The sequence below is a fragment of the Scophthalmus maximus genome, chromosome 6 (assembly GCF_022379125.1).
Source record: "Scophthalmus maximus strain ysfricsl-2021 chromosome 6, ASM2237912v1, whole genome shotgun sequence".
Taxonomy (NCBI): domain Eukaryota; kingdom Metazoa; phylum Chordata; class Actinopteri; order Pleuronectiformes; family Scophthalmidae; genus Scophthalmus; species Scophthalmus maximus.
Window position 1 is genome coordinate 6,161,952 of NC_061520.1, and position 26,586 is coordinate 6,188,537.

General features: G+C 45.7%; 1 protein-coding gene across 7 annotated transcripts; it reads right to left on the bottom strand.

Annotated features, from left to right (window-relative positions):
* Positions 1 to 82: 82 nt before the first annotated feature.
* Positions 83 to 26,493, bottom strand: pacsin1b (protein kinase C and casein kinase substrate in neurons 1b). 7 transcript variants are annotated; one of them, XM_047332341.1, is made up of 11 exons: positions 25,953 to 26,493; positions 19,648 to 19,789; positions 10,698 to 10,825; positions 7,830 to 7,986; positions 7,510 to 7,745; positions 6,250 to 6,405; positions 5,057 to 5,232; positions 4,826 to 4,946; positions 3,917 to 4,041; positions 3,541 to 3,731; positions 83 to 2,362 (listed from the first exon to the last, which is right to left on the bottom strand). In XM_047332341.1, exons 3-11 carry the CDS (start codon positions 10,755 to 10,757, stop codon positions 2,253 to 2,255), a joined length of 1,332 nt encoding a protein of 443 aa, XP_047188297.1. In that variant the 5' UTR covers positions 10,758 to 10,825; positions 19,648 to 19,789; positions 25,953 to 26,493; the 3' UTR covers positions 83 to 2,252. The 7 variants fall into 7 exon arrangements, with proteins under 7 accessions (XP_047188297.1, XP_047188295.1, XP_035486292.1 ...); XM_047332339.1 differs by lacking the exon at positions 19,648 to 19,789 and having other exon boundaries at positions 25,953 to 26,492; XM_035630399.2 differs by lacking the exons at positions 19,648 to 19,789; positions 25,953 to 26,493 and adding an exon at positions 18,142 to 18,166.
* Positions 26,494 to 26,586: the final 93 nt, after the last annotated feature.

Sequence of the window (26,586 nt, forward strand, 5' to 3'; positions counted from 1 at the left end):
TGTGCGCATGTGCGCGTGTGTGTGTGTGTGTCTTTACTTATGTTTTCATCTCGGGTTCACAGACGCTCCTTTGTGCCTCTGATGATTTTCTGATGACATCTTTTTATTCTTGCTTATGCGGATGAACAGGCACTACAGTTCGGAAATCACAGCACTACGCTAAAAGAAGAGGAAGAGGTTTTCCTTCCACATTTGCAGGTCAATGTTGGGTTGCAGGTCAACATGAGCAAAGGACAGAAAGAGAGGAAAAAAAAAGGGAGCATTCGAGCAATTTCTTTTTCAAAAATACGATTTAACATCCGAGGGTTTCAGTGGCTGCGGCCGTTGCACGCGTCTGCACAACCCCTTGTACACAGGCCCAGTTAAAGATTGATGTGCATTGAGCCAGTTACGACGCTGAGGTCGTTCCATAGTCAGTCAGAAAGGGCCTGCGTGCTGTGTCGGTGTAAACGGAGCTGGACGACCTGGAGTCAGATCCTGTGGCTCTCCCTCTCTCTCTCTCTCTCACTTTGTGCATCGTGACTGCTTGAGAGTCCGTGCAGCGGCAGGGTGGCGGATTTTCTCGGAGAGGAAGTTTTCACTTCACCTCTCGTCTCAATCCAGTGTTAACAAAAAGCAACACACACTTTTCTTTTTTTTCAAAGCACACATAGGCATAAACTCCTCAGCCAGAGACACGTCCCTCCTTCCTTCTGACCTCCGTCTCATCAATATTTCAGAGACGGATCCTCTTTCTGCTTTTTTCCCCGCTGCCGCTCTCTCCGTCCGCATCAGTAAGAGAACACCCGTCCTCTCTTCAGCGTGGCGGGCGGAAGTAGCATCCACCGACACTCTGTGGTTACCAGGAGTAACGGACCAGTCTCACATAACACGTAGTGCACTGCCGCATGCATTTCTAACCTTTCTTTGTATGAGGTGCGATTAAGTTTCCCTGATTTAAACCCAAATATTTAAACATAGAGTAATACAGCCTGCATTTTGGCTCACGGTGAAACTGATCGACAAGTGTTACACGATTCAAATCAATGACATTATCATCGTCTGATGAGAGTTTTTAATCAAGTCCATAATCTGTCGATAATTTGGTGGAGACAAAATTGAGGCCATTCGCCGGATGAGCTCAGATCAGAGCGGTAAACGGAGTCGGGGAGCGTCAGCATGCACGTGATCACAGAGACAGGAGCCGGAAGCGGATGATACAGAGGCAGTGGCGTTCGCTCATGATGAACAAGTGTCAGTAGCTGCATGGTTAACACACGTCTCCATGCACGTCGCCATACACGTGGAGACGAAGCAGGAAGAGAAAGTCGATGACAAGGTGAGAATGTTTCAACGGGCGCGTCATCGTCGGCGAGCGGCGGATCAATGACAACAATCCGTGCAGAGTTGGGTGGAGAATGTATTTCCATTTCAAAAGAGAAGAGGTCTGCCGGAAGAGAATAAGGGAAAATGCACTGTGTTCCGGGAAGGTCCCATTCGGTTTCAATATCTCTTCTGCCTCCTGGTCAAGATGGGCAGCCAATTAAATTAAAAAATGTCATATATAAATACAAGCAGGGGACAGATAAAAACAGAGAACATACTGAACCACAGCGAACAGACTAAAAGCTCAGAAGAGACACAGAAACATACCGGGGGGGGGGCAATGAAACAAATGAATAATGGAAAATTTAAAAAGTTAAAAACAGTGATGAATTATGATTTCGATCTTCTCATCCCACTCTCAGAAAGACAGCAAATGAGTTTGTCCAACTATTCTCATGAGGGCTAAACACGTAAATATTTCACAAAGGAAGAAAATACTGTATTCAATGACTGTGCAAGCATCCAGAATGTAAAAAAGAAAAAATTGAAATATATACATGAAATGCACAATGCGTGGCTCATTCTCGCTGTCCAGGCACAACCGACGATGCCATATCAATATCACGATGAGAGGATAGACTGTATGGCATGTGAGCGTCGCAGTCGGATTTGAACACACGGCTACGCACAGAGGGAACTCAGATATATATTTATTTTTTGCTTCGGTCGCAGCGCGTGCGGGCGGTTTCGTTTCAGTTCAGTCTTGTCTGCGACGGGGGCCACGGTGACGACAGCTCGCCGAGCACCGAGAGGACGAGGAAGCTTTGCTCTGCAAAAAATAGTCTCTGGCAAATGTGCGGTTGTGACTGGACGGTTCAGTCTGGGTTGTTTTTTTTGCTTTTTGCCCTGCGATGAGAGAAAAGCGCTCCTCCTCCGCTGGAGAACAGCTAGATCGGCTCCACGTAATTGGCCGGGTAGAGACCCAGCTGGCCGTTGTCTAGGCGACCTTTGCACCAGCCCTGTTCGTCCTCCTCCTCCAGCTTCGTCAGCTCGTCCCCTTCATCCACGAGAGACAGAAATGTACAGCAGGGTGAGATTTTTTCTTCTTCTAGTCAAGTTGATTTACAAATCATATGCAAAACAACCAGCGTTGATCAAAGTACAGGAGAAGAATAAAACAAGAATAAAAGAAAATGACATTAAATGAAACAGGATTAAAATGATACAAATTTAATCAAATTAAATAAAAAGAAGAGATCCTTTAGCCTTAAATATGTCTACTGAGAGGGAACACTTCATCAGTGTTAATTCTACTTGATGGTTTTGATAAGTTTTGATTTCATTTGTTTTACATTCTATCCGTTTTTATTAGATAGAGCTTCTCCACAGTATTTTCACACCCGCCCAAACAACTACTGAGGTACAGCATAACTGCACTAATCCATTTGTAAACTCAGTCAATATAAATGTTAGATGAGAGTATATACATATATATATCATTTATAATTGCTAATTTGATATATATATATATACATATATATACATTTTGTAGAAAATGAAATCAAACGTGAAAGCATGTATAAAATAGTAAGCCGGGGGGGGATTTCTGTTTTTGGCTAATGTAGTGATGGTGCTTTTTTTCAGATTGATGCCGCATGTTGCAACAACAGTCTTGCTCATTGTAGCCTCAAACAACATGAGGTATTTAAAGGATGGTTGTGTTGTTAAAAAAGTGGTGAAACAGTTGACCGTTAATGAGTTTGTCTAATCCTCATGCTCGGTATCCTAACTCATGACTAAAAACGTTTTGCCAAAAATATGGCTAAACACTATTACATGTAACTGACATGTTACCTATTATCGATAGATATATATTAACGAATATACTATTATCGTGAATTTTCCTGCTGTGTCCGTCCTCACATGGGCTCGGACATTGTCCAGATATTTTACTCGGGGGGCCGGAAGGAAACAAAGTGCAACCTTTGTGTTCTCGCACGCAGCCCGTCCGGAAAAAAGTTCAGGAAAGTGTCTGGACTTGAAGCAGCTATAGAAGAAGAAGAAAACTTGTACTGGTACCAAGCTGACACGATTTTTTTTCTGCGGCGTATAACTTTACTTTAGATCAAATGCTCTTCTCACAGGAACTGTGCTTGAGCAAACCAAACGTTGAGCTCGAGTCGTAACTGGAGCAGCGGGGAATGCCGAGTCCGAGTCGCCGTGTGCGACGCTCACCCGACTTGAAGCTGAGCTCGTCCTGCTCTTGGCCGTCGTAGTCGTACAGCGCTCTCACTCTCACGCCCCCGTCCTCGAAGAAGGGGTCCGTCCCTCCGTTGGTGTCGTTGCCCGAGTTGGGCGCCGTCTGGTCCTCGTCCGACCACTCTGTGGAGGCCGTGAACGCCTGGTTCTTCTCGTAGCTGCTGACACTGAACGCCACGCATGTCAGCAGAACATTAACCAGCATTACATGCGTATACTTAACGGCCACTCTGTGCGTTAACTCTGTGTCTTTCCAGGTTGTACTTTGCTATTTGTTCTAGTTTTTAATGGACTCGCAAAAGGATTCACACACACACACACACACAAAATGTTCAATTTGACCGGACTCTACCTCCCACGGTCTCCAGCTTGAGCGTGGTCCGCTGCCGTTGTGACGTTGGTCAGCATGACTCCATCACTGCCTTTCTTTGACTTCTCCTTCTTCGAGATGCTGTGGGAAAGTTCTGGGTTGTATTCCTGCAAAAACACAAGATTTGGGTTTAGACCTGGTGTTTTCGGCCCCATCAGCCATATACTCTCAGAAGCTGGTTTATGAAAAAAGTAAACATGTTGTTGTTGACGGTTTTTTGATATATATTCTTGACTTTGGTCGTGTCATGTCTCTGCTTTTGTTAAGTTACCTTCTATTTATAAGGTAAGATGTATTGCATAACAGCTGCACAGTGGCGTAGTGGTTAGCGCTGTCGCCTCACAGCAAGAAGGTTCTGGGTTCTTGGTTCAAACCAACCAGGGCCTTTCTGTGTGGAGTTTGCATGTTCTCCCCGTGTATGCGTGGGTTCTCTCCGGGTGCTCCGGCTTCCTCCCACAGTCCAGAGACATGCAGAATGGGGTTAAGGTTAATTGGAGATTCTAAATTGACCGTAGGTGCGAATGTGAGAGTGAATGAATTTGTCTCTGTATGTGGCCCTGCGATAGGCTGGCGACCTGTCCAGGGTGAACCCCGCCTCTCACAGTGTTAGCTGTGATTGGCTCCAACCCCCACGCGACCCTTAAAGGGATAAAGCGGTAGACGATGGATGGATGGATGGATGGATATTGTGTAACTTTTGCATTGTAGAGCATCTAATAAACCGGCAGCTGAGTGTATTTCTCTTCCATCTTTATCATTATTGCTCCTGTCAAACAGGGATTATTATATAATAATATAACAATATAATATTGATAATTGTGCAGCACTCTGCAGGTCTCCAGAGACAGTATAATGTCCTCAGGGTGTATTAGTGAGATGGCACTTCTGTACCTCAAACTGTGGCCAGTTCATGTGCATGTCGGGACCGTGGGTGTTGCTGAACCACTTCAGGTCTTCCTGCGGGCTGGCTGACGTGATGGTGCGTTCAAGATCTCCGTACACCGTCGCATAACTGTGGGAGAAGGGGGAGAAAAAAAACCAGCAAAGCTTCAGCGTTTGAGTGAGGATCAGCCGACGGCTGCGTTTTTTCATCGTTTCTTAAGGACTTCAACCGTCTCAAACCTTTGGTTCTCTGTGAGGTTGAGGTGGCGTTTGACGTCCAGCAGCACCTCTCGGAGGAAGCCCAGCCTCTTCTCCTCGAACTGCTGACACTGGTTGAACACCTGCTCCATGTTTTCCGTGTACTGAGGGGTGCACTTGCTCAGCTCGTCCAGAGCCTTCTCGTACTTCTCCTTCGCCTGCGACGGGGACACGGGCGACAAAACTCTCAGCGCCGCGGAGTAAGTGCCGAGCAACAAATGTGCAATGATCAACAAACTGTAGAAAACGCTCAACACAGAGATGCACACAAGAGTGACATACAAACACTGTGCAATATTTTACATGTTGTCAAGTTTTCACTGCACTGTAGTTTTGATTTTCAACTGGTTTGAACGTTTTTTTAATGTATTTTATTTCATGTTATCTTTCTTATTTTGTTATTTTGCTATTTTGTTACCATGTTTTTTCTAAAGCACTCTGGAACCTCTGGTGTAGATAAGTGTTATCGAAATACAGTTTTATTAGGGCCCGAGCCACTGACAGATGAGGACCCACTGAAATCATATTATTCTTTGGAATTATGAATTGGTTTTATTGTGGGCCTTAACATGCTCGCAATGTTGTACGGGAATCAGGGACTGGTTATATATTATGATTTAATGTATTACATTTTTTTGGTTCTTATGTATTTGTACAGAGTACTCTATACATTATAATTGTTCTGTCCTTTATTACTTAACTACTTCACTTTTGCAATTTAACTCTTTCTTTTTAATGGAGCTGAACCCTCCAGTTTTTCTCACACAGACGCACTTTTATAACCGGTGTGACGATAAACATCTGCAATCTTGAAAAAAATATATCTTAAATATAAAAATCGGACCGGTGACTTCTGTGCTCAAAAGTGAATCCTGTCGACAACGCGACGTGTCTTCGAGCACAAAGTAGAATCACGGTTCGTGAGTGTGAAGGTCGAGGTCAGAGTCCACGTCACTGCGGAGCAGCTCGTGTTGAAGCAGTGACGGAGAGGAGATAGGGAGCGAGGTGTGATATTCAGTCGGTGACACGTCTGCTACACTGACTTCCGCCATGCTGCATTTACTGGCCCAGGGAAAACCAGCTCTACATTTTTCTGGTTTCCGGGAAAAAAATAGCCTTTACATGATGCCACAGGCCCGGCGGTGGAGCTGCCGCGGCAGCAAAAGTGTTCTCACTTTCTGTGAATCCTGTTTGCACTTGTCCAGTTTCTCTTGGAGTTTCTTCTGCTGGTCGGCCGTCACGGAGGCATCCGCCTTGCTGTTGGCCTCTCGGGTGGAGGCCAGCTTCTCCTCTTTGCAGGCCATGTGGTACGACTTCTTGGCCGCCTCGAGCTACGGGGGGGGGGGGGGGGGGGGGGGGGGGGGGGTACACAAAATAAAACAGATGAAACTGGTGGAGGAAAAAGGAAAATCTTTTGTACGAATGACATAGTGTGTGGAGAAAATATGCACACAAAACAGCATAAATAACATAGGACTGCACCTGAAAGTTATTCTCAGGGTCAATTGATTGATGCCTGGGTCTTTAAAATGTATGAGAAATGTGAGAAATGCTGTCAAGCGTCTTGTTCTGTCCGACTAACAGTCCAAAACTTAAAGATATTTTATTTACTAGCACTTTGGATAAAGAAAGGCGGAAATTACTCACAATTCAAAAGCTAAAACAAGTGAAGGTCTTCAAAGCCTTGTCTTCATTACAAGACGTTTTCTTTGTGGGGAAAAAAGGGCTTATTTAGTGAGCTAAAGCTTTCATTCTTCAATGTTAACGTTTGTTATAATTATTGTCATTGATCGTAAATATTTTTTATTTTGATATAAAACTTGAAATGAAATTATCAGTACTTTTTGAAAATGTTACCGATAACGTGATCATTTTGGCCTCTTCAATCATGGTCGATCATTTTTTCCCCATTTCTTTTTAGATAAAAATCTACCAGAAAGTAGTGAATCACAGTCTTATCTATTTTTTGTTGTAGTTATTTAAAGTTTTTGAATATAAATAAAACAGATCATGAATTTTCAATGCATTTTGCGTCTAAGCCTCTAAGAATGTGATCCACAGTTTAGTCCACATTGACGCTGCTGTGCTGAACGTGTGAAGAGATTTGAAAACCTCAACTCAGTAACGAGAGACATGTGTCAGCAACTGCAAAAGAAAAGAAAGAAGTAATTTGTGTGGCTCATGTCCCTGAAAAATAATATCAGAGAAACTCTACAGCGACATATCTTCTCAGAAACAATGTTGTGGTGACTGTAATTTTTCAAAGCTGTCAACGCCACAAACTAAATCGCATTCATCACTCGTGGCAGTCGGCGAGATAGAGAAATTCAAAGCCTCGAACCTTCACAACAAACTCAGGAACCTGCTTTTCATTTGGGTCGACCGACTTCGAAAATCAATCATTCCGCAGTCCGACGAAAAAGAAACTCCCTCACCTCTTTTAGCTTTTTGGCCCAGGGTTTCTGGGCCTTCTTGAAGCCCTCGTCCGCCTCTTTGGTTTCCTTGAATCCTCCCATCATCTGTTTGTGGTAGGCGTCTTTCTGCCAGTTCTTCACCTTCTCAAAGTCCTCGTTGACCAGGCCGTTTCTCACGTCCTGGTGAAGCTCGCTCACCTTCTCCGCCTCCGTCATCACCGCCACCCAGGCGCGCTCGACCGTGCCGTACTGAGGTCCTGGTGGGGGAACGAAAGGGCGGGTTTAAAAAAACGCCGAAAGCCTTCTGATATCGATCACCGGCCGTGGCGGACGCCTCCTACCTCTGTCCACCAGCTGCCGCCACCTCTTGGACCACTCGGTCAGCTGCTGGGCGTAGGCCTTCTCGATCTTGGCCCGCTCCTGGATGCAGTTCATCAGGTCGTTGCATAGCCGATGACCGTCGTCGATCCGCTTCACCGAGCGTTTGTAGTTTCCAACCTGATGTGAAAAGAAAAAAAAAACAGGTCTCAAGTGACTTATTTTCTCGTGTTCCCCTTTGAAGACTGTACTGTTTTCTGCCCGTGGGCCTGCCCTGGTAATTTAATCTGGGGTCAGGTATGGATTTGCTGTACGCCTCGCCTCAAATGGGACGTACTGAAGGAAAAGGTCGACGTGTAGCTGCGTTCCTTCTGAGGGTTGGATGAGACGATCAATGCCGCTTCCACATCTGCGTGTTAAGTAGCCGATCTTTGCATAAAGTCTGTCCGGGCTGTGAGACCAACGGTAACAAAACCTGCATGTTAATTAAAGAGCTTTCGCGAGGGCCTCTGGTTGTACAAGTGAAGAAAGAGCCAGTGTCAGCTCGTTCCTACGACTTCATGCAGAGATAAGTTTACTAAAGCCGCTTTAGGACATTTCCACTAAAGGCCGCACATTCTCCGGAACTTTTCCTGCCGGCCCCCTCCTAAGATTTCCAGAATATGTCCACAGCAGGAGAAGCTCTGCAAAATTCACAGCGAGCAAGTTATAGTCATGCCCTCCCCAGATACCACAGTATGTGTCATCCGAAATGTTCCTGTTGGTGTGAACGCGTCTGACAAACGTTTAGCATTTTGACCGGCGCCATCTTCAAGCTGTCAATAACCAGCTGTCAGTCAAGCTGTATCCACGCTCCAATGCATACGGTGCTTTATCGTCTATCTTACTCTAAACGAGACCATAAGTTACTCAATGAACATGATGCTCAATCATGCAATTAACTCCTCAGGAAAATGTTTCCTGACGCAATGAATGAGTCACTTTCTCGTAGACTTCTATAGAATCCGACTTCTTTTTCTTGCAACCCGCGGAGTCGCCCTCTGCTGGTCATTCCAGAGAATACAGGTTTCAGCCACTTCCACGTTGGCTTCACTTTCCGCACCTGGTGACTGCTACGTCCATTTTTTTTATACACAGTCTATGGGTGTAGTCGCCCCAAAAAGCAACTCCCCTCTCATCCTGCAAGTGTTGCACTGAATAGACTGATGATGCTGCTGCTCTGTGTGATGGGTCTTGGAGGGGTGGGTTCCTTTCAAATCATTCACGACTCCCCCCGAGGACGCAGGGGCGGCAGCGTCCCGGAGAGCTGTTTGCTTTGCCCAGCGACAGAGCAGATCCCGGCTCGCACCGCAGTCGTCCCACACCTCTGTGACAGTGGCGTCGCCGCCGAATGAGTAATGGATGTTTACCTGATCCTCGCTGGATAAATCCCCACGGCAAATAAATGTGGACTAAATGAAAGCGCCGGCGGCAGCCGAGTCAGCGATCGGACCAGGCAGCCACTGCGCCGGCTCCGCCGGGATGCGGTGAGTGACGGTGATGTAGTGACCGTGAGCTGAGCGCAGACGCCTTCGGCTGATGAGACGTGATCAGGATTAAAAACTGAGCCTGGGGGGGGGGGGACGGAGGGAAATAACCGCCGGGTAAATCCATAATTCGCACCAAATCAACAGCTGCATGATGGTCAGAGTTATGTTTGTACACATAGTCACCAGCTCTCATTTATGATGAAAGGACTTCTGGGAAACTTGTTGCTCATGTTACATCTAACTATTTGCACTCACGTTGGTTATGTAATCTCGTGTGTGTGTGGGGGGGGGGACCCAGTCCAACGTGCTGTCATCCAAAGCTAAAACAGATAATCGGCTGCTCAATGGACAAAACACTGCGTCCGTTTTTTAATCGATTTTCAAGCTCGAATGCCAAACGTTCCCCTCGTCCAGCTTCGCATTCATGAGGGTTTCTTCTTCTTTCTAGCAGTCAACATATGTTTAACATCTGCAGACAGTCCACAAAAACGTCGAAAAAAAATAATTAATCAAAGTTAGTGTCAGGCAAGACAGAATATTCAATACCTGTATTACAGAAATGTGACACATTTGAATCCCTTCTGGCGCCTGAAGTGAAGCCAGACTTAATAACCGCAGCTGTGCACCAGAAAAAAAACACCACATTTCCCACAGTCGGGCTCATCGACGACGACCACGAAAAAACATGGGAGTTACTAAAGGGAAGACAACCTCCATGGACAATGAAGTTGAGATACTGAAAATGAAGTTCGTTTAAACTCAAAATATACTGTATATGTACTTTAACAAATTCCACAAGTGGCCTAGTGAACAGAAAAGCCAGCATGAGGCTAAGTGATAAAACCTGTAAAGGAACTTGTCACTTAAGAGACGTCAGAGTCACGAGAAAAAAAGCTGCAGTGTCGTCCATCGACGAGGAAATAGTGTCGATATTTCCGAGAGCCGTTATTCGCGGGTTGTTGACACTGAGAGCCGCATCGGTAAAAGAATAAATAATAAAGTATTGCTCTCATTTTCACACGTGCATGATTTAGCTGCAGGTGATTGAAGGTCATCAATAGATCGGCCTCAGTGTGTGTGCGATGGATGAGATGATACCGATGAGCACAAGCTCAGATTTACAAATCTTCGCCCACGCGCAGGTGATGAACGAGCCCCCCCGGGTGTCTGCATCCTCATCCTCATCCTCATCCTCATCCCCCCCCCCCACCCCCTCCTCGTCCCGCTGACGAAGCAGGTTCATTGAGAGTTCATCACTTGGCAGTGTCGGCTCCCGGCGAGGCCTAATCTATCAAAAAAATATAAGACAAACTGTCACCCCCCCCCCCCCCCCCCCCCCCCCCCCCCCGCAGTGAGTCTCACCTCCCAGAAGCTGTCCGTGGTCTCCTCCTGGCTGGCGGACTCGTCGTAGGCTCCAGACATGGTCCCAGATTTTTGGCAGGATGGCTTCAGGCTGTGGCGGTCGGCGGCAGGGTGACACTCCTCATGCACTGTGAGAGAAGACGAGCACGGAGGAGCGTGAGAAGCGCAAAACACCCTCCGATGTCGGCCGCACGTAATGCTGCGATATATATTCAGTGCATTAGGGCGGCAGTCACTAAAATAATGGCTTCACGTGCTGCGATGAAACAGGCGTGTACATCGTCTACTCTTCCAGTAAGTATTCCTGATCACAACGGCATAGTTTTAATCTTAATTCCTCGTTCATATCCACGATTGTTGTGTCCGCGGATTCAAAGTGGAGGCGAAGGTCCTTGTGTAACTGGGGAGGAAAAAAGGGCAGCGCGCATGAGGCATTTATGCAAGATGCTTAGGAAACAATTAACCCCCGCAGACTAAATGCAAGTAAAGCCGCCTTGAAAAGAGAAGCAGATAGTGTGACTCCGTCCGTGGCCCAGATTATATATGTTTTCAGTTACTGTTACTGATTCATCTCCTGATTCACTCCATAAGTTATTTGGACAACAAAATGTCTAAAAATTAATAAGAAATGCCTGTCATGGGTATGATGTCTTTTTGTCTGTCCAACACTCTTAAACCCGAAAATATTCCCTTCATAATCAGGTGAAATACAGAGTAGCAGAAAATACTCGAAATTGACTCCATTTTTGTACTTTCACCAGAAACGAATCAATTAATCAATTATCCAAAAATAAATCTTCAATCAAGTGCCCCTCGTAATATTCCAGAGCCCGAGGTGACGCCTTTATGTCTTATGTCTTATGACCAACAGCCTTGAAGCACAGTGAGATCCGAGTCACTGTGACATAAAAGAGGAAAAGACTTGTATTGAATTTGGGGTTTTCACTCGATAAACTCCAGTTCTCTCCAGTCGAACAGCGGCTTCAATATTTAATAAAACCTCAGACTGAACAAATACACATTTGTGCAAAAGGGCAAAACTAAAGATGTTCAGTCATTAGCGGCAGGGTGAAAATCAGTAGAAAGTTCTTCATACTTAATACCCACTAACTAATACTTTTCACTGATGTCATTAGTGCTCAGGTTGGCTACTCAACAAACCACAATCACGGACCAGAACGATTACGGCCATTTCCTGCGCCGACTCCCCTGAGGTGACTGTGTCAATAGATGGAGCGACTGGTTATTAATGTCCAGTGCCGTCGACTCATCCAGCCTCTGTCAGAACAATGGGGCCCTAATCTTCAGCCGGCATCATCCCTCGCTCACTGGACCTCGTTACGCCGCCGCAGAAATGAAGAACTGTGACATGGTTGCGAATGATGACACTTTCATAAAAAGACAAAATGCACAAAGTGACTTCCACGGTGAGAGAGAAAATCAAAAACAATCTAAGATCTGTCTGCATCATCTACCTACTAGCCGACCTACCAATCCATGAATGGATTGCTACACGGGTGACTGACATCACCTCGGCTTCTCTTCATCAGAGTTTGATCCTCGTCAGACAAAAGGGCAAAAATATTCACTCAATAGTAAACTTGAATATAGTTCTAGTGGTTTCATTTAACTTTGTGTAATGAAGCGGTTTGTGCGCTTCGATCGTTCGACAGCGCATTACAGCTGTTCACTCCCGTAAATAAGATTACAAACTATATGTGACTGTTGGAAAAAGAAAATCATAACTTCTCCGCGGCCTTAATTGGTCTGATCTTAAGAAATGTGATGAAAATTGCTCTGTAAGAAACATTCCGGAATTAGTTTAGTAACTTTATTACTCGCATTTACTTTCGACTGTGAAAATACAGTGTAGCCGCTATTCTAGTATTACTGCCGTATATATTTGTATATTTTTGCAGTTCTTATATTTTGTTATGTTTGTATGGTGTGTTGTGGGACTGACACCTGCTGCTGTAATGCCAGAATTCCCAAGTTTGTGATCAATAAAGTATATCTATCTGTCTGTCTGTCTGTCTGTCTGTCTATCTATCTATCTATCTATCTATCCATCCATCTATCCATCTATCTATCCGTCTATCTATCTATCTGTCTATCTATCTATCTATCCATCTACCTATCTGTCTGTCTATCTATCGGTCTATCCATCTACCTATCTGTCTGTCTATCCATCTACCTATCTGTCTATCCATCTACCTATCCGTCTATCTATCTATCTGTCTATCTATCTATCTATCCATCTATCTATCTATCTGTCTATCTATCTGTCTATCCATCTACCTATCTGTCTATCCATCTACCTATCTGTCTATCTATCTATATGTCTATCTATCCATCTATCTATCTATCTATCTATCCATCTACCTATCTGTCTATCCATCTACCTATCTGTCTATCTATCTATATGTCTATCTATCCATCTATCTATCTATCTATCTATCCATCTACCTATCTGTCTATCTATCTATATGTCTATCTATCTATATGTCTATCCATCTATATGTCTATCCATCTATCCATCCCTGCATCCCTCCCTCCCTCCCTCCCTCCCTCCATCTGTCCATAGTGTAAAAGTTTGTTTTGAGTCTGGGACATGAGAAGTTTCACGCCTGCACATTAACACACGACACCTTTTTAAAAACTGTTCCAACTTACGACTGCATAGCTCCGCTACGATACGAAAGAGCCCGGCGCGTTTTACTTTCCTTTAGTTCAGGCATCTGCACAGGCATAAATCAGAGAAGCGACAACCACACAGAGATTTTTTAAAAGGTTGCTTTGGAAAAATTAGAAGAAGTGGGATATGAACGTATGGGATATGAACGCGTGCAGGAGAGGAAGGAGCTACAAACCAAACACGAAGGCGCAAATGAGGGCGAATGAAAAAAAACACGAGACGACAACAGAACCACGAGGATCATCTGACAGCGCTGATGTCAGTGCGGTGAAATGCCAGACGCAGACAGGTTTCACTGAGCCTCTGCTGGAATATGAAATATCAATAACCACATCATGTGACTGTGGGAGCATCTGATGGCGAAGTTCTTCAGTCGCAGTGACTCATTAAACGACCAGGGTTTGTTGCAGAGAAATGAGGAACTGAGTTGTGGTTTGACAGGGATTTTTTGTCCAGATTTAAAAATATATGTAACATGTTAATGAGTGAAGTTTACTGGTGCCGACTGCCAGATGTTGTTAGATTTGTTTGTCGCGTTGAAAATGCCATGGAGACGAGGTTTGATGCTGAGGAGACGAACGTGAAACAACAGAGAGGGAAGGAGCAGTGGTGTGTTCTGCCGGGACGCCAGGGGGAGGGGTGCGAGCTGCACGGCTATGTGGGTCAACCACGGGCCGATGGATGGAGGCGCCACTTTTCACAACAAAAGGGGCACGGGGGAAGACGTGCGAGCGGGACGTGAACGAGAGCAACAACAAGGAGCAGCGATCAAAAATCCAATGAATCGAGGTGAATCGCAACGGTGGCCTCAGCCAACAGCTTTGGGGCAAAAGAACGTAATGCGGCGCGGAGAAGTGGGTGTTTATTATGCCCGGTTAATCCATTAGCAGCGTGCATAGCGGGGGGGGGGGGGGGGGGGGGGGGGGGGCTTTTGTTCAGCACGGCCCTTTGCCCGGCTCCTATATGAAGGCAGATCACGGTGTGGGAGAACCACCGCTGACGGGCTTCTCCCTCTTTTGACTCAGACTGACAGGTCAGACAGAAAGGATGACATGAGATCATCAGGGTGCACCGTCTAGAGAGTTATTCAGTGGAGGCGGGGACACACACACACACACACACACACACACACACACACACACACACACACACACACACACACACACACACACACACACACACACACACACACACACACACACACACACACACACACACACACACACACACACTTACTTCAAAATCCAAGGTTTACTCCCTTTGGCTCATTCTTGACTCGTTCTCCTCTTTCCCCAGTACAACCTGAGACCCACATCCTCACAAAGAAGAGGCATCGGGTATCCCCATCACTCTGAAGCAAGTGCACCGGCGTAAACCAAAAAAACACACACACACACACACACACCACAACCTGGCAGCACGGCGGGCCAGCGGCATCAACACGTTCAAGAGGGTCGAACCCCCGAGACAAAGGCCGAGAGAGAGAGAGGGAGAGCGAGGGAGAGCGAGGGCCCCCCCGCGAGAAAAAAAACAACAAAAGCTTACCCCCGGTCCTCCATTGACAGCGGCTAAGGCTACAGCTAGGACAAGAGAGACACGTGGGCTCCTCCAGCAGCCAGCCCGTCTCCTCCTCCTCCTCCCCCTCCTCCTCCTCCTCCTCACTTCCCCTCCTGTCCCTTTATCTTTGCCCACCGTCCTCTCTGACCCATCTAGAGCATCAGCGAGCAGAGAGGAGCCAGTCACCCTGATCTGAGATCGGAGATCTTCCGGCCCGGAGCACAGGAAAAGACTGAGTGCTGTGTGTCCGTGTGTGTGTGTGTGTGTTTTTTCTCAATGAGCGAGGGATAATCCTGTGGTGTTCATAGGCCGACGGGCTCAGACAGAGCAGCGAGGCCAGGGGGGGGCGGGGGGCGCAGGCGGGCGGGCTTCTCTCCGCGAGCAGCACCGGAGATGCTGCCATGTGGACGCGCGAGACGTTCAATGAGCATACATGCGTGTCCTCGTGTGTAAAGTCAGCTGCAGAGACGTTGAACATCCTCTGAGCTGAGGGAGTTCAGAGCTAATAAGCACGACACCAGGTCGCACGATTGGCCGGCTATTAAAAGTCCCAACGCCAAAGTGTCACGGCTCTGTCCCCATCCGGGGCTCTTTGTTGGACAGCTGTCTTCGCGACAGTGACCAGCAGTAACACCAGCTGGAACCACCACTATATGGGTATGGGAGACTTATGACCTCGGGGATACAAGAGGCTCCAATGGCAATACAACCGCAAATTCCTCCAGGAGGCCGGCGTAGAAGACACTAGGCCGGGCGGGGACTGAGCCGCGGCCGATTTCGGAGAGATCGAGGTGAGGAGGCGTCAGCCGATCAGAGTTGGCGTCAAAAGACCAGGGGGCATTTCTGCGCTGTTGACACGGCGGCCATAAAGTGATTAATGATTAGACAACGCAAAGTCGTAAAGTGACTTTATCTCGACGCAGAGGTGAAATACCAAGACAGGAATTTATGAACAAAACAGTTGTTAAAAGAAAGAATGAAGTTACAGAGTCCAGCCTTGACGGCACTTTTTTAAAGAGGTCGTCATCAAACACGCCCCGTAATGTTGCCATGTTTAAAGGGCTGGAGATGATTTATTTCTAAGAATCATTACGTTGCGACACCTTCGGATTAACTAATTTCAACATTGAATAACTATTTAAAGCGACACAACTATAATTATGAATTGAACAGACACATTTGCGACACTTAAAAATCTTTCAGTCCCACGCTGAAATGTGTCAACTTTGAAAACACGAATCAATGCACCTGGACAACCAGAATAATGCAAGAAAATGCAGGATTTTCATACCTAACTTTTGCTCACAAGAACAAGCACCTTTAAAGGTTGACTGATTGACCGAGTCAAGGAAGTGTAAAATCCCAAACTGACTGAAGTAATATTTTCATTTTAATATTTTGATATGTCCACAAACAAAACATACGCCACCACATCATCTGCTTGGCTCAGGGAGAGAAACACACAGGCCACTGATCACCACTGACCTGCTTTATGATGAATTTTTCAACAACACATGAATTTCCCAATGAGGGATGGATCACGGCACCCGCGCCGCCTTAGTGCCACAGCAAAGCCGGCAGACATTTTCCAAAAATCAGCGACTCAATATTTCGATAAGACCAGCAAACAAATATGTTGCCTCGCACGCGTCCTGCCAGTCACACAGTAGCTTTTTGGGCTGTCTGTCTTTCGGACGAGAATAATTCCCAGCATCGTGTCATGTATCCACAAACATCTGAGACACACATCCACCACAGGACCTGCACCGTGAGATCTTGGCCATATCATTCAAACGCAGCACCTTTTTTTTTCTTCTTTCCCTCAGGACAAACTGTGCTGCTGCTGCTGCTGCTGCTGCTGCTGCCGCCCTCATCAGATTCAGGTCCTATGTTAAGAGCCACATTCATCAATAATGCACCCTGCTGGGTAAACAGATGGACGAGATGACCGACCGGACTCACACGGAGAAACTCATGTCATCCTCAATTACACAATTAGATTATAAAAGAGGGTGGTACAAGTGAGCTGCACCGATACCTGTGTGCGTGCGTGCGTGCGTGCGTGAGATTTGTTCCATACTGGAAAGTTTAATGTGTGTGTCAAAAAACGAAATGTTTCCAAATGTTCCCGACCAATATGGGGATTTGGGGACCAAAACATTTTCAATGAAAAATAAATTGGCAACGATTCCTAAAGATGTCGATATCAAACTCTTGTGAGAAGAAGGAACGTAATTGAGGTTTGATATTATACAGTTTAACCACAAACTTTATATTAAATAACTATTAACAAAGAAGGAAACACAAACACAACCAAATATATGGAACTAGAAAATGATATAAGAAAGAATCCGACGTTTTCCGTGGCCGATTTTTCGAATTGATCGATCGATTGATTTCCCTGGTGCAAATGTGTGTAACTGTATCGATGAAAAAGAGAAGGAGTAACAACAACAAAAAAAACAAGCATCATCCAACAACAAAAATGAACTGTAAAAAAAAGTATTCAAGCAGCTACATAAAAAAAAAAAAAAAAGGATTTCTCCAATCCAAGGCAGCCAGACGACGGGGGAGTGGCTGAAACGTATTCCTGTTTTCCTCTACATTATTCATGTATTATCAATAATACACTGGGACTCACGTACGTGCGCAGCGTTCTCCCGCGGTTATCAGCTACGGCCTTTTACGAGGCGACCAATGCCTAATCGATCCGCGGGTGCAAAAGGTGACCGCTAACTCGGTTTCCGCCGCTTTCTGTGCAGGAAATGGAGCCTCAGACGTTCTAGAACACGAATGAAAGAGGGCCGCCGGTCGAACAATGGGGAGATGCTCCCTGTGCGGGCATCTGACACGGGACGTCCAAGGTTTCCCGACAGAAAGGCTGCTGTGAAAGGAGTCGATGCCTCCGGACGGGACAGAGGTCACGGCCTGCGCGTCCTTAACTCGAGGCGACTTCCTCTACATCAACTCAAACAATGAGAGAAAAATATTCCTCCAGAGGACTGTAGCAGTGTGAAAAGTAGACATCTGGGTGCGTCATTGGAGGTCGGAGCGTTTTTTTACGGAACCTGGTTTGCGGTCGTCGGTGCGCCACGCCCGCCCGCCCGCTCGCTCCTCGACAGTAAACCGCCCCGGCTGCTTCGAAGGAGAACTGACACCTGAGACCGGGCGTTCAAGAGCGTCTGTGCTCACCTGCGACCATGACACATGGTGCGAGCCAGCACGCCTCTGCCACACACACACGCGCGCGCGCACGCAAACACACACACACACACACACACACACACACACACGCACTGACTGACTGAACTTTGACGTAGCCCACAGAGGACACGTTGGGCCATCAATAATTAGCTACGGCTGCAGGCGAAGGGTGGAGGCCGAGGGCTCTCCCTTGTCACGCACACATTCCTCGTAACCAAGCAGGAGAGAAACTGAGAAAAGACAAAGGACGGACTGATCCGCTCAATCGTTTCAAATTCCAATTATGGAAGGAAAAAAAATCAAAGAAAAACAGAATATTAAAAAAAACAGAGTTATCTCAGGAGGACGGCCTTTTTAAAAAAAAATTTTTTACACAGACACACACACAAAGCTCTTTCATGTGAATAAAAGGAGTGGGAGCAGGCAGGTGTGCATGTGTCCTCCTCCGAAGGATAGAAACTTTGCAGAGATGCAGCAGCCGACCGCTTCACTCCACTCGTCGTTGGACGCGAGCCGCGCGCGCTGAGGTCGAAGCCCTGCGGCCAGGCCCACCTCGGCCCCTCGCGGCCCTCGAAACCCCCCCCCCCCCCCCCCCCATAAAAAGTCAGAACGGGCCATCTGTGGTGGCGTCTCATCACGTCCATTTGATCCCGCTTGCTGTGTCCCATTATTGTGAGGAAACTGATTTACGACAACTGCGCAGGGCCACAATGAAAGGTCCGGTCGTATTCCTCGTCCTGGAGGAGGAGACGTGTTAACAGAGGCTGGTCGTGTTTTCTGCCTTCAATGGAAACCCGATCTAAAATATCCAATAGGCCAACGCTTTAATACACGCGCCTTCTGGTGTTGTTTTAGGTTTTACTGCACCTTTAATGTTGACTGAATAGGGAGGGAATAAAACCCTGGACACAGATATTGGCCAACAAGATATATAACTAGATCCGCAACAACATTTTGACTAACAAAGTAGCCGATAGAAAAACTAATCACAAAAGATTTTTATAATAACTTTTACTGATTTTTGAGCAAAGAAATATTAAATATTTTTGTTTCCAGCTTTGTAATAGCCAGGTGATAAGAGACATCACCTTGGAATTGTGGGAAGTTACAAAAGGCTTTTTTCCTACTAATTTCTGACATCCAATAGATAAAAATTTCGAGAAAATAATAGACAAATTTAAATTATTGTTAGTTGCAGACCTAAATACGCCGCACTGTCACTTTAAATCTTGTACTTCTTATTTTTTTATCTCAATGTCTTATGTTGATGCCTTTTATATTTTAGCTAAAAGCACTTTGAATTATTGAAATATTTGAACACTTCTGGTCAAGACTTGGCTCTGATATTAGTATTCATGTGTACGGTTGTGAAAACACCATCTATTCCACCTAGAGCCAATTTCTCGTGCCCCACGGTTACAAGACTCCAATCAATATTCTGTGTGGGACCTCCGCGCTCTCCATCCCACTTGGCAATGTTTGGCAATCAATAACCTTTTTTTTTCTTCTTTTTTTTTGCAGGGCAGCAGCGTTGGACAGGCCGTTTATTGAAGCCCCTGGTTCAGCTGCAGGAGTCAACGTGTGCTCACGCTCTGAGCCCCGAGCGGAGAGGGAAGCCGACACTGGGCAGGGATCTCTGTGGGCGAAATGGAGTGACTCATTCAGTGACAGTGCAGCTGCTGAAAGCTACGAGAGTCTCGCACACACACACACACACACACACACACACACACACACACACACGAAATACACAAGAAGCCTCTGTTGTTGCTCTCATGAAGGTACAGGTCAGTAACAGCTTCTTCACATTTAAAGGGGCAGCAGGCGATTCTGAGGCAATAGACGTTTTGTGAAGATCGGCGAATATTTCCTCACTGTCCGTTAGCTGTCGCATTTGTGTGCGCGCCGGAAAAGAAATCGGTGTTTTCGGCTCAGCCCTGGCTCTGTAAATATGAAGAAAAAAAGAAGCTGAAAAATGGTGCGGACCGCACCACACAACAGTGCAAGGGCAGTTTGCAAACATCGCTCCCCGACACCTCAAGAGACCCGCCGGCGGGAGGTGCTGCAACTCCGTGGTTTTGGCCTCCTGGTTAGCGCATCATGACGGTTGTGGGTTCGCGTCCCGGCCCGGGCAGTAAAAATCACAACAACAGAGAGAGAAACAAATTCTCTCCAAAAGTTTCTTTGTTGCATAAGCAAACATCAACACAAGAAAATACATAAAAACTGAAAAAAATAAAAAAAATAAAGTGGGCTGAAATGATAAATCAATTAATCAATTCAATGTACTCAACATAAAACTCAAATACAGCTGTAAAGATTTGACAACCAGTTCATTGATTTGATTGATGGAGAATCTGTGGACATCAATGCAAATCTGAACATCTCAGATTCCATGACAACTCTGTAAAGTCTATCCGATGATGATGATGATGAGGTTCATCAATAATGGAAATAATCAATGGATGCAGCTGTAATCTATACACACATACCAAGGACCAATTCCAAGGATCAATTGGTTGATTGATTTTTTTTTTAAATGCATAATTTTAGGACATTATTTGCAAACAAAATGACTGCTTTACTTTTTCCTAGTTGAACGAAAAAAGTGCCTTTTTTTGACAGATTGCACAACACAAGCTAATAAAAAAACAACTTCCTGCCCATCAACTTAAAAAAACTGTATTTTTCACCAACACTTGACATTTTATCTGACATTACTGGTCTGGAAATAAATTGGCACATTAACCAATAATGAAAATAATCCTTATTATCACCCCTACATCAAAATGCACAGACGCAGTCATTCAAAGTCCTGCACACGCCATCTTTAACAAACCGAGTCGCCGTGGCAACATCAAGCTCCCTTCCTTCCTCCTCATTTGGCTGCGAAGCATTTTCAGCGAGACGATAAATCTGAAAACGCCGGAGCCTCCGAGGAGCGTAGCTGAACCTGCGGCCAACAACTTTCTAATAGCGTCCCCTTGTTCCTCTGGAGCTGTGAGACGCTTCTGTGATGAACCGTCTACTGCGGCCATTTCCCCGCCGGATGTCGGGATGGATCTACTACGCTCCGCGGAGTGGGAACATGCACGTCACGTGACGCAGACGCACGCCGACTTCTACGACGGCACTTTGTCCACTGACATTCCTAACCAGCAGTCATACATACAAGGCTGAGATACATTTAAAAGTAGACAATGGATGTAGTTTATGTCATCTTACTCTGAGCAATCATCACAAGTTGTTTAGGGGATTTAGAACAAATTCAACATAACCTAAAGACAAATTTAACTGGTAACCCGAGAAGGATTTTCATTAGGGTTGAATCTAATGATTCTTTTTTTCTCCATTGATTGTTTGGTCTATAAACCATTAGAGCAAAGGTGAAAAATGACCTGACAGTCTCTTAGCTCATGTGACCCTTTCAAATGTCCAACAGTCCAAAATTAAGATGTTTCCCCTTTTGCTTAAAAATGCCCTGAACCGTTAGTTGATTGTCAAATTAACTGTTGATCAATTTTCTATTGATACATTCATCACTGCAATATATGAAAAACCCAACTATCGAGGAGTTTTCTGGCGATGGACATTCAGTCGGGTGCAATGTGCAACTTCACCACTAGATGCCACTAAATTTGACACACTGAACCTTTAACCAATACCGGCTATGTGCATTCAAATTTACCATCAGGCACAGACCTGGATGCACCTAAAGGAAGTTTCAGCTCACGATATTTAGAGGCGAACGCATCGAGCATGTTGGCGTGAAGCCGTTTGCTGCACTGTAAAGTCTGCTGGTCGGTTCCTGCTGATTCAGGATCTGTGGGCAGCACAGTGAAAGGTGCCGAGTCAGACAGTGTGGACACGAGGGGGGATTTTTAATCAGTGTCCGGGCAGGAGTTTCCAAGGTTATGTCCACACTATTATATGTGTTCATTTTAGAATAGAAACCATCTCTGTCCAGACGAGCGTTCAAGCAGAACTGATCTCCTTCTATTACTAACACTTGAAATGTACATCACAAGATGTCACACACGATGTCTCACATGATTTGCGTATGATGGTCATACACTGGCTGGTGTAAACAGGAAGCAGATTGTCTACTCTGCCGGTTTCAGTGTTGTAGGCTATACATGGATTACAAAACTTTAACCACCTATATCCTGACAAATGCTGTGTATCTGTGCAGTATTATCTGTAGATCTTAAAACACGAATGTCTTTAAAATAAAAAAAAATCCGTTACAAAATAGATCAAATTGCCACGCTAGACAAAAACACATACACGACTGCAACGAAAATTTATGTATTACTTTTGTTAAAAACTGCGCATCAGAGCTTTGCAGAGCCTAATATCACAATAACCATCATTTAGTTTTGCCTTAAATATTTACAAGAAAACCCTTTTTTTGTTGAATCTTATCAGTGGACTGTCGCTCCATCGGTGACCAGCTGCCCAACACACCATGCCTTGACATGCAATCGCAGCTCTGCCCGTTTCCCTCCAGAATCTATTCACGTGCGGCATCGGCTGGACAGACAAGATCACCGGACGCAGACATCCGGCCCTTTCCGTTAATGCATCCCCGGCCTTTTTTTTCTCCCGTGATCCCTTGTGAGGATCCGATCTCAGGCTCCAGTTACCTCCGAGGTTCGAGCCAAAGGCGAATACCCTGCGCTCTCTCTCTCTCTCTCTCTGTCTCACCACTCAGCTGGTCCGTCTGAGCCTCTGAGCGAGTGCGAAGGATCCTGTCAACTGTGTCACAGCTTCAGCGTTTGCCCATAGATATTACTGTAAAATATCCCACAGGAATACAGTGGGATTGACTCATTTTATCCCATTAACTTGTTAAAAACAATATGCAGCTTTTGATCACTGAACATCAATCACTTCAGTAACCATAGGTCTTTTGATTTAGAATATGAATGAAACCAAACTAGGGAGAACAGACATGGCGGTCGCTCGACGGCACTTGAAAAGTTTCTTTTCATAATAATGACGACGAGTACGACCACGACAAAGCTCAAAGTACTGGATTCAAGTGCAGCACTGGAGCCGAATGAACAGCAGAAACCACGCTCGGAGTTCTCTGACGCTATAATAAGAGAGACGATGCCGCTCTCAGCACTCAGCATAAGATATTTTGCAGTGTGACATAATGGGTTGTTTGCAGCATTAATGATGCAACGGGCTAGTGAGTGAGTCTACGGTGAGTCCTCAGCCTCAACCTGCAGCGGTTAGTCTAATGAGTTTTTGCTGCCGCGGATGGAAATGAAATGACAGTAAATTGAGATCAGAGCATCTCGCCAACGTTTCCTCGGACCGGAACCAGGGAGAAGAATCCGTCGAACGGCCCAGAATCACAGCTGGCACACGAAGAAAAAAAAAACAAGCTTGAGAAGAATGATCGAGATACGGGGATGCAGATCCGTCAGCTGGTTAGCGGCTGGATGGATGGATCACACATCCTGAAGGATTAGTTGGCACTTACTTCATCAGCGTGCAAATTTGTTGCGCTTTTCTTTTTGCTGACGTCTGAGTTCGACATCCAAAGCAACAATCTGTGTTGATTTTATATGAATATTGTCAATAAAAAAGTGGTCCAACAAAAGGTGCAATTAACCTACAGTTTTTGTCAAATGGCACAGAATGTTATTTGATATAATAATAGTAGTAATAGAAATAGTAATAATAACTAGAAAGAGGCCATTTCTGAAGAAATCGATTGGCTGCTGAAAGGCTGACGCTAAACTGGATTGCTGGCTTGAATTTGGATGAAGATGCTGAAGGAGTGTGAGGAGTGGGAAACGTGGGAATTCATATTTGTAAGTCAGATTTTACAATGTACTTTTGAAAAACACTCTCAAAACCAGCCAGCAGTCATGTAACAGAGCATTACGCAACTCTGAGACAAGTGTAACCTACTTAGCCTTGTCGCAAAATTCTCCGAGGAGCTGAAATGAGATGCATGTCTTATTTGCATTGATTCAAGTGCAGACGGTCTGACGCCACGTCCTCGGTCACGCCGGCCGAAGGGGACCTGCGCTTTCTTTCAATCGTCTAATGCCGGGAGGGGGGGTCGCGAGCACCAGATGTGACGTGGCCAGGCTTGTGAGTACAAATGGAAATTGAGAGCAGACTGTTGCGTCTCTGCCCCCACGGGGAATAACACGGTCAAATTATTTACGCAGACAAAGACGGAGAGAAAGGAAGAAAGGGGAGCAAAAGAAACAACTTGGGGGTTTAGTCGAATCAATTACATCAACAATGACACCTCGTCTGTCATCCCTCGCACAGAGGCGGAGAGGAGCGCAAATCAAATGAGTGCTCCTCGTGTGTCACATGAATTAATCCAATTAGACGCTCGCTCAAATAGAAGCAGGGACACACGGAGGTCTTCCTCGGCAGTGATATCTTCGCAAAACGAACATCTGTCGAGCGCTGCGATGGATGTCATTGTGTTTCATGATGAAATGACAACCACTTGGCGCGCTCACGGTGAACTCCCAGCTGGAGCAGCGTCGTGTTTGTTTAAGCCTTGTTGTTATGGCAGGTTGATGATCGGATTCAGACAAATGAGATTTAGATGATTTTTCTGTGTGTGTGGGGGGGGGATCTCATTACAACTCCAGTACTTTCTGCAGGGGACATAAATAATACAGCACCAACGTGTTCTTCCAATCAACTGCTGCAACACACACAGCCATTAATGTCATATATTTTTTATGAATCCCTTTGAGACAGACCATCAGTATGCACGTTTGCCGTACACGTCCACAAAGGCACAGTCTCTGGGAATAGGCAGCGAGGTATGTCATGCTGTTTACATCAGACGTTGAGGTGGGACTTTATAGCCTGCGCACAACTTCTTACAGTACGAAGAAGGAAAAGTATCTCGGCTTGTTCGATCTGCTGAGCCTGTTGACAGGAGTACAAGTGTTTGGGTTTTTTTGGCGTTGTTTCACAGTAAATCAATGAATATGAGATTATTTGTGTGGCAAGTTTTTTGTATAGATTAAACAAACGGGCCGCTTTATCGCAAAAAAACTCAAACTCTTCTACTAACTATAGATGCTGAGATCAAGAGGCCTGAGGCCTGAGGCCTGGGCCCGGTCCCATCCGGGCCCCTGCTGCCTGTGGCGCTGTGTCTGTTTCCAGCGGCACAGTTCAGAACCGCGGACAGTGACTCTGGCAGTCGAAGAGATGAGGGTCAGCACTCCACAGCAGCTCTGGCCTCATCTACCTGCTCCCACACGACACATCAAGAGAAACACCCCCCCTCCCTCTGCTGCAGCCTGCGCTGGCTTCTCATGCTCCTCTCTGCATGTGACCCTGCACAAGCACATGTTGTTATGCATGCTCCCTGAGACAGTATGATAACACACACACACACACACACACACACACACACACACACACACACACACACACACACACACACACACACACACACACACACAATACATCCGGACTCTTTGTGATGTCACGAGGCAGAAACGCAGTATATAAGTTACACCTCCCGCATTTCACCACAAACTGTAGGATTTTTTTATTGTGAAAAACAACCAAACTCCATTAAATATATATATATTATATATATATATATATATATATATATATATATATATATATATATATAATATATATATCAGGGGACTTTGCACCATCACCGCTTAAAGAAAAAGCCGCCTCTCCACCTACAGCGGTTTGAAACGGTTCAGCCAATACTGGAGCTGGTAATTAAGCTGGTTCATCAACAACGAACCGAATGAATGAACATGAGGAGTGGCACATACCGGGATGAAGTTATAATCCAGCTTTCTTCAAAATGTTATCATTGTCCCCTCATCCGCGGATGCTGCCTCCGTCCGAGCCACCGCCGGGTGAATGTCGCCGAGAGAGGAGAGCCTCCAGATGGGGGATGGTTCCGTGGGTCCGCGTCAAAGTGGCCACAATGAGGAAGCATGACTTCCGGGAAGCTCTTTCAAAGTAAAATGCTGTTTGGGTTGAAAGGGTGCCTGAGAGTGATTTAATAAACAATAAAAATATATTTTTTTCTCGATTGAAATGACCCACAGCTCTTAACTAACACGACAGAAATAACATATCGGGCTTTACATTCTGTGCATGGTGTCGTCTTATCAAATAATACACGTGAATCCGACTGCATCCATACGTGAGTCTTGATTAAACAACGTGACCGCGTCCTAGTCTTGGGTCCTTCTATCAGCCGGCCCGTAACTGACGTCATCACTGGTGGACTCTGTAGTCCTTTCGGCTTGGCTCAACTGAACAGTGCCAGACTCTGGACTCTGTTTTAAGCTAAACATAAAACATCAATCCCGGCACATTTGCACCCTTCGTGTTACCATGTTCCTCTGCACACTGCTGGCAACTGTTCTGTACTATTGCACTATTTCTACTGTTAAT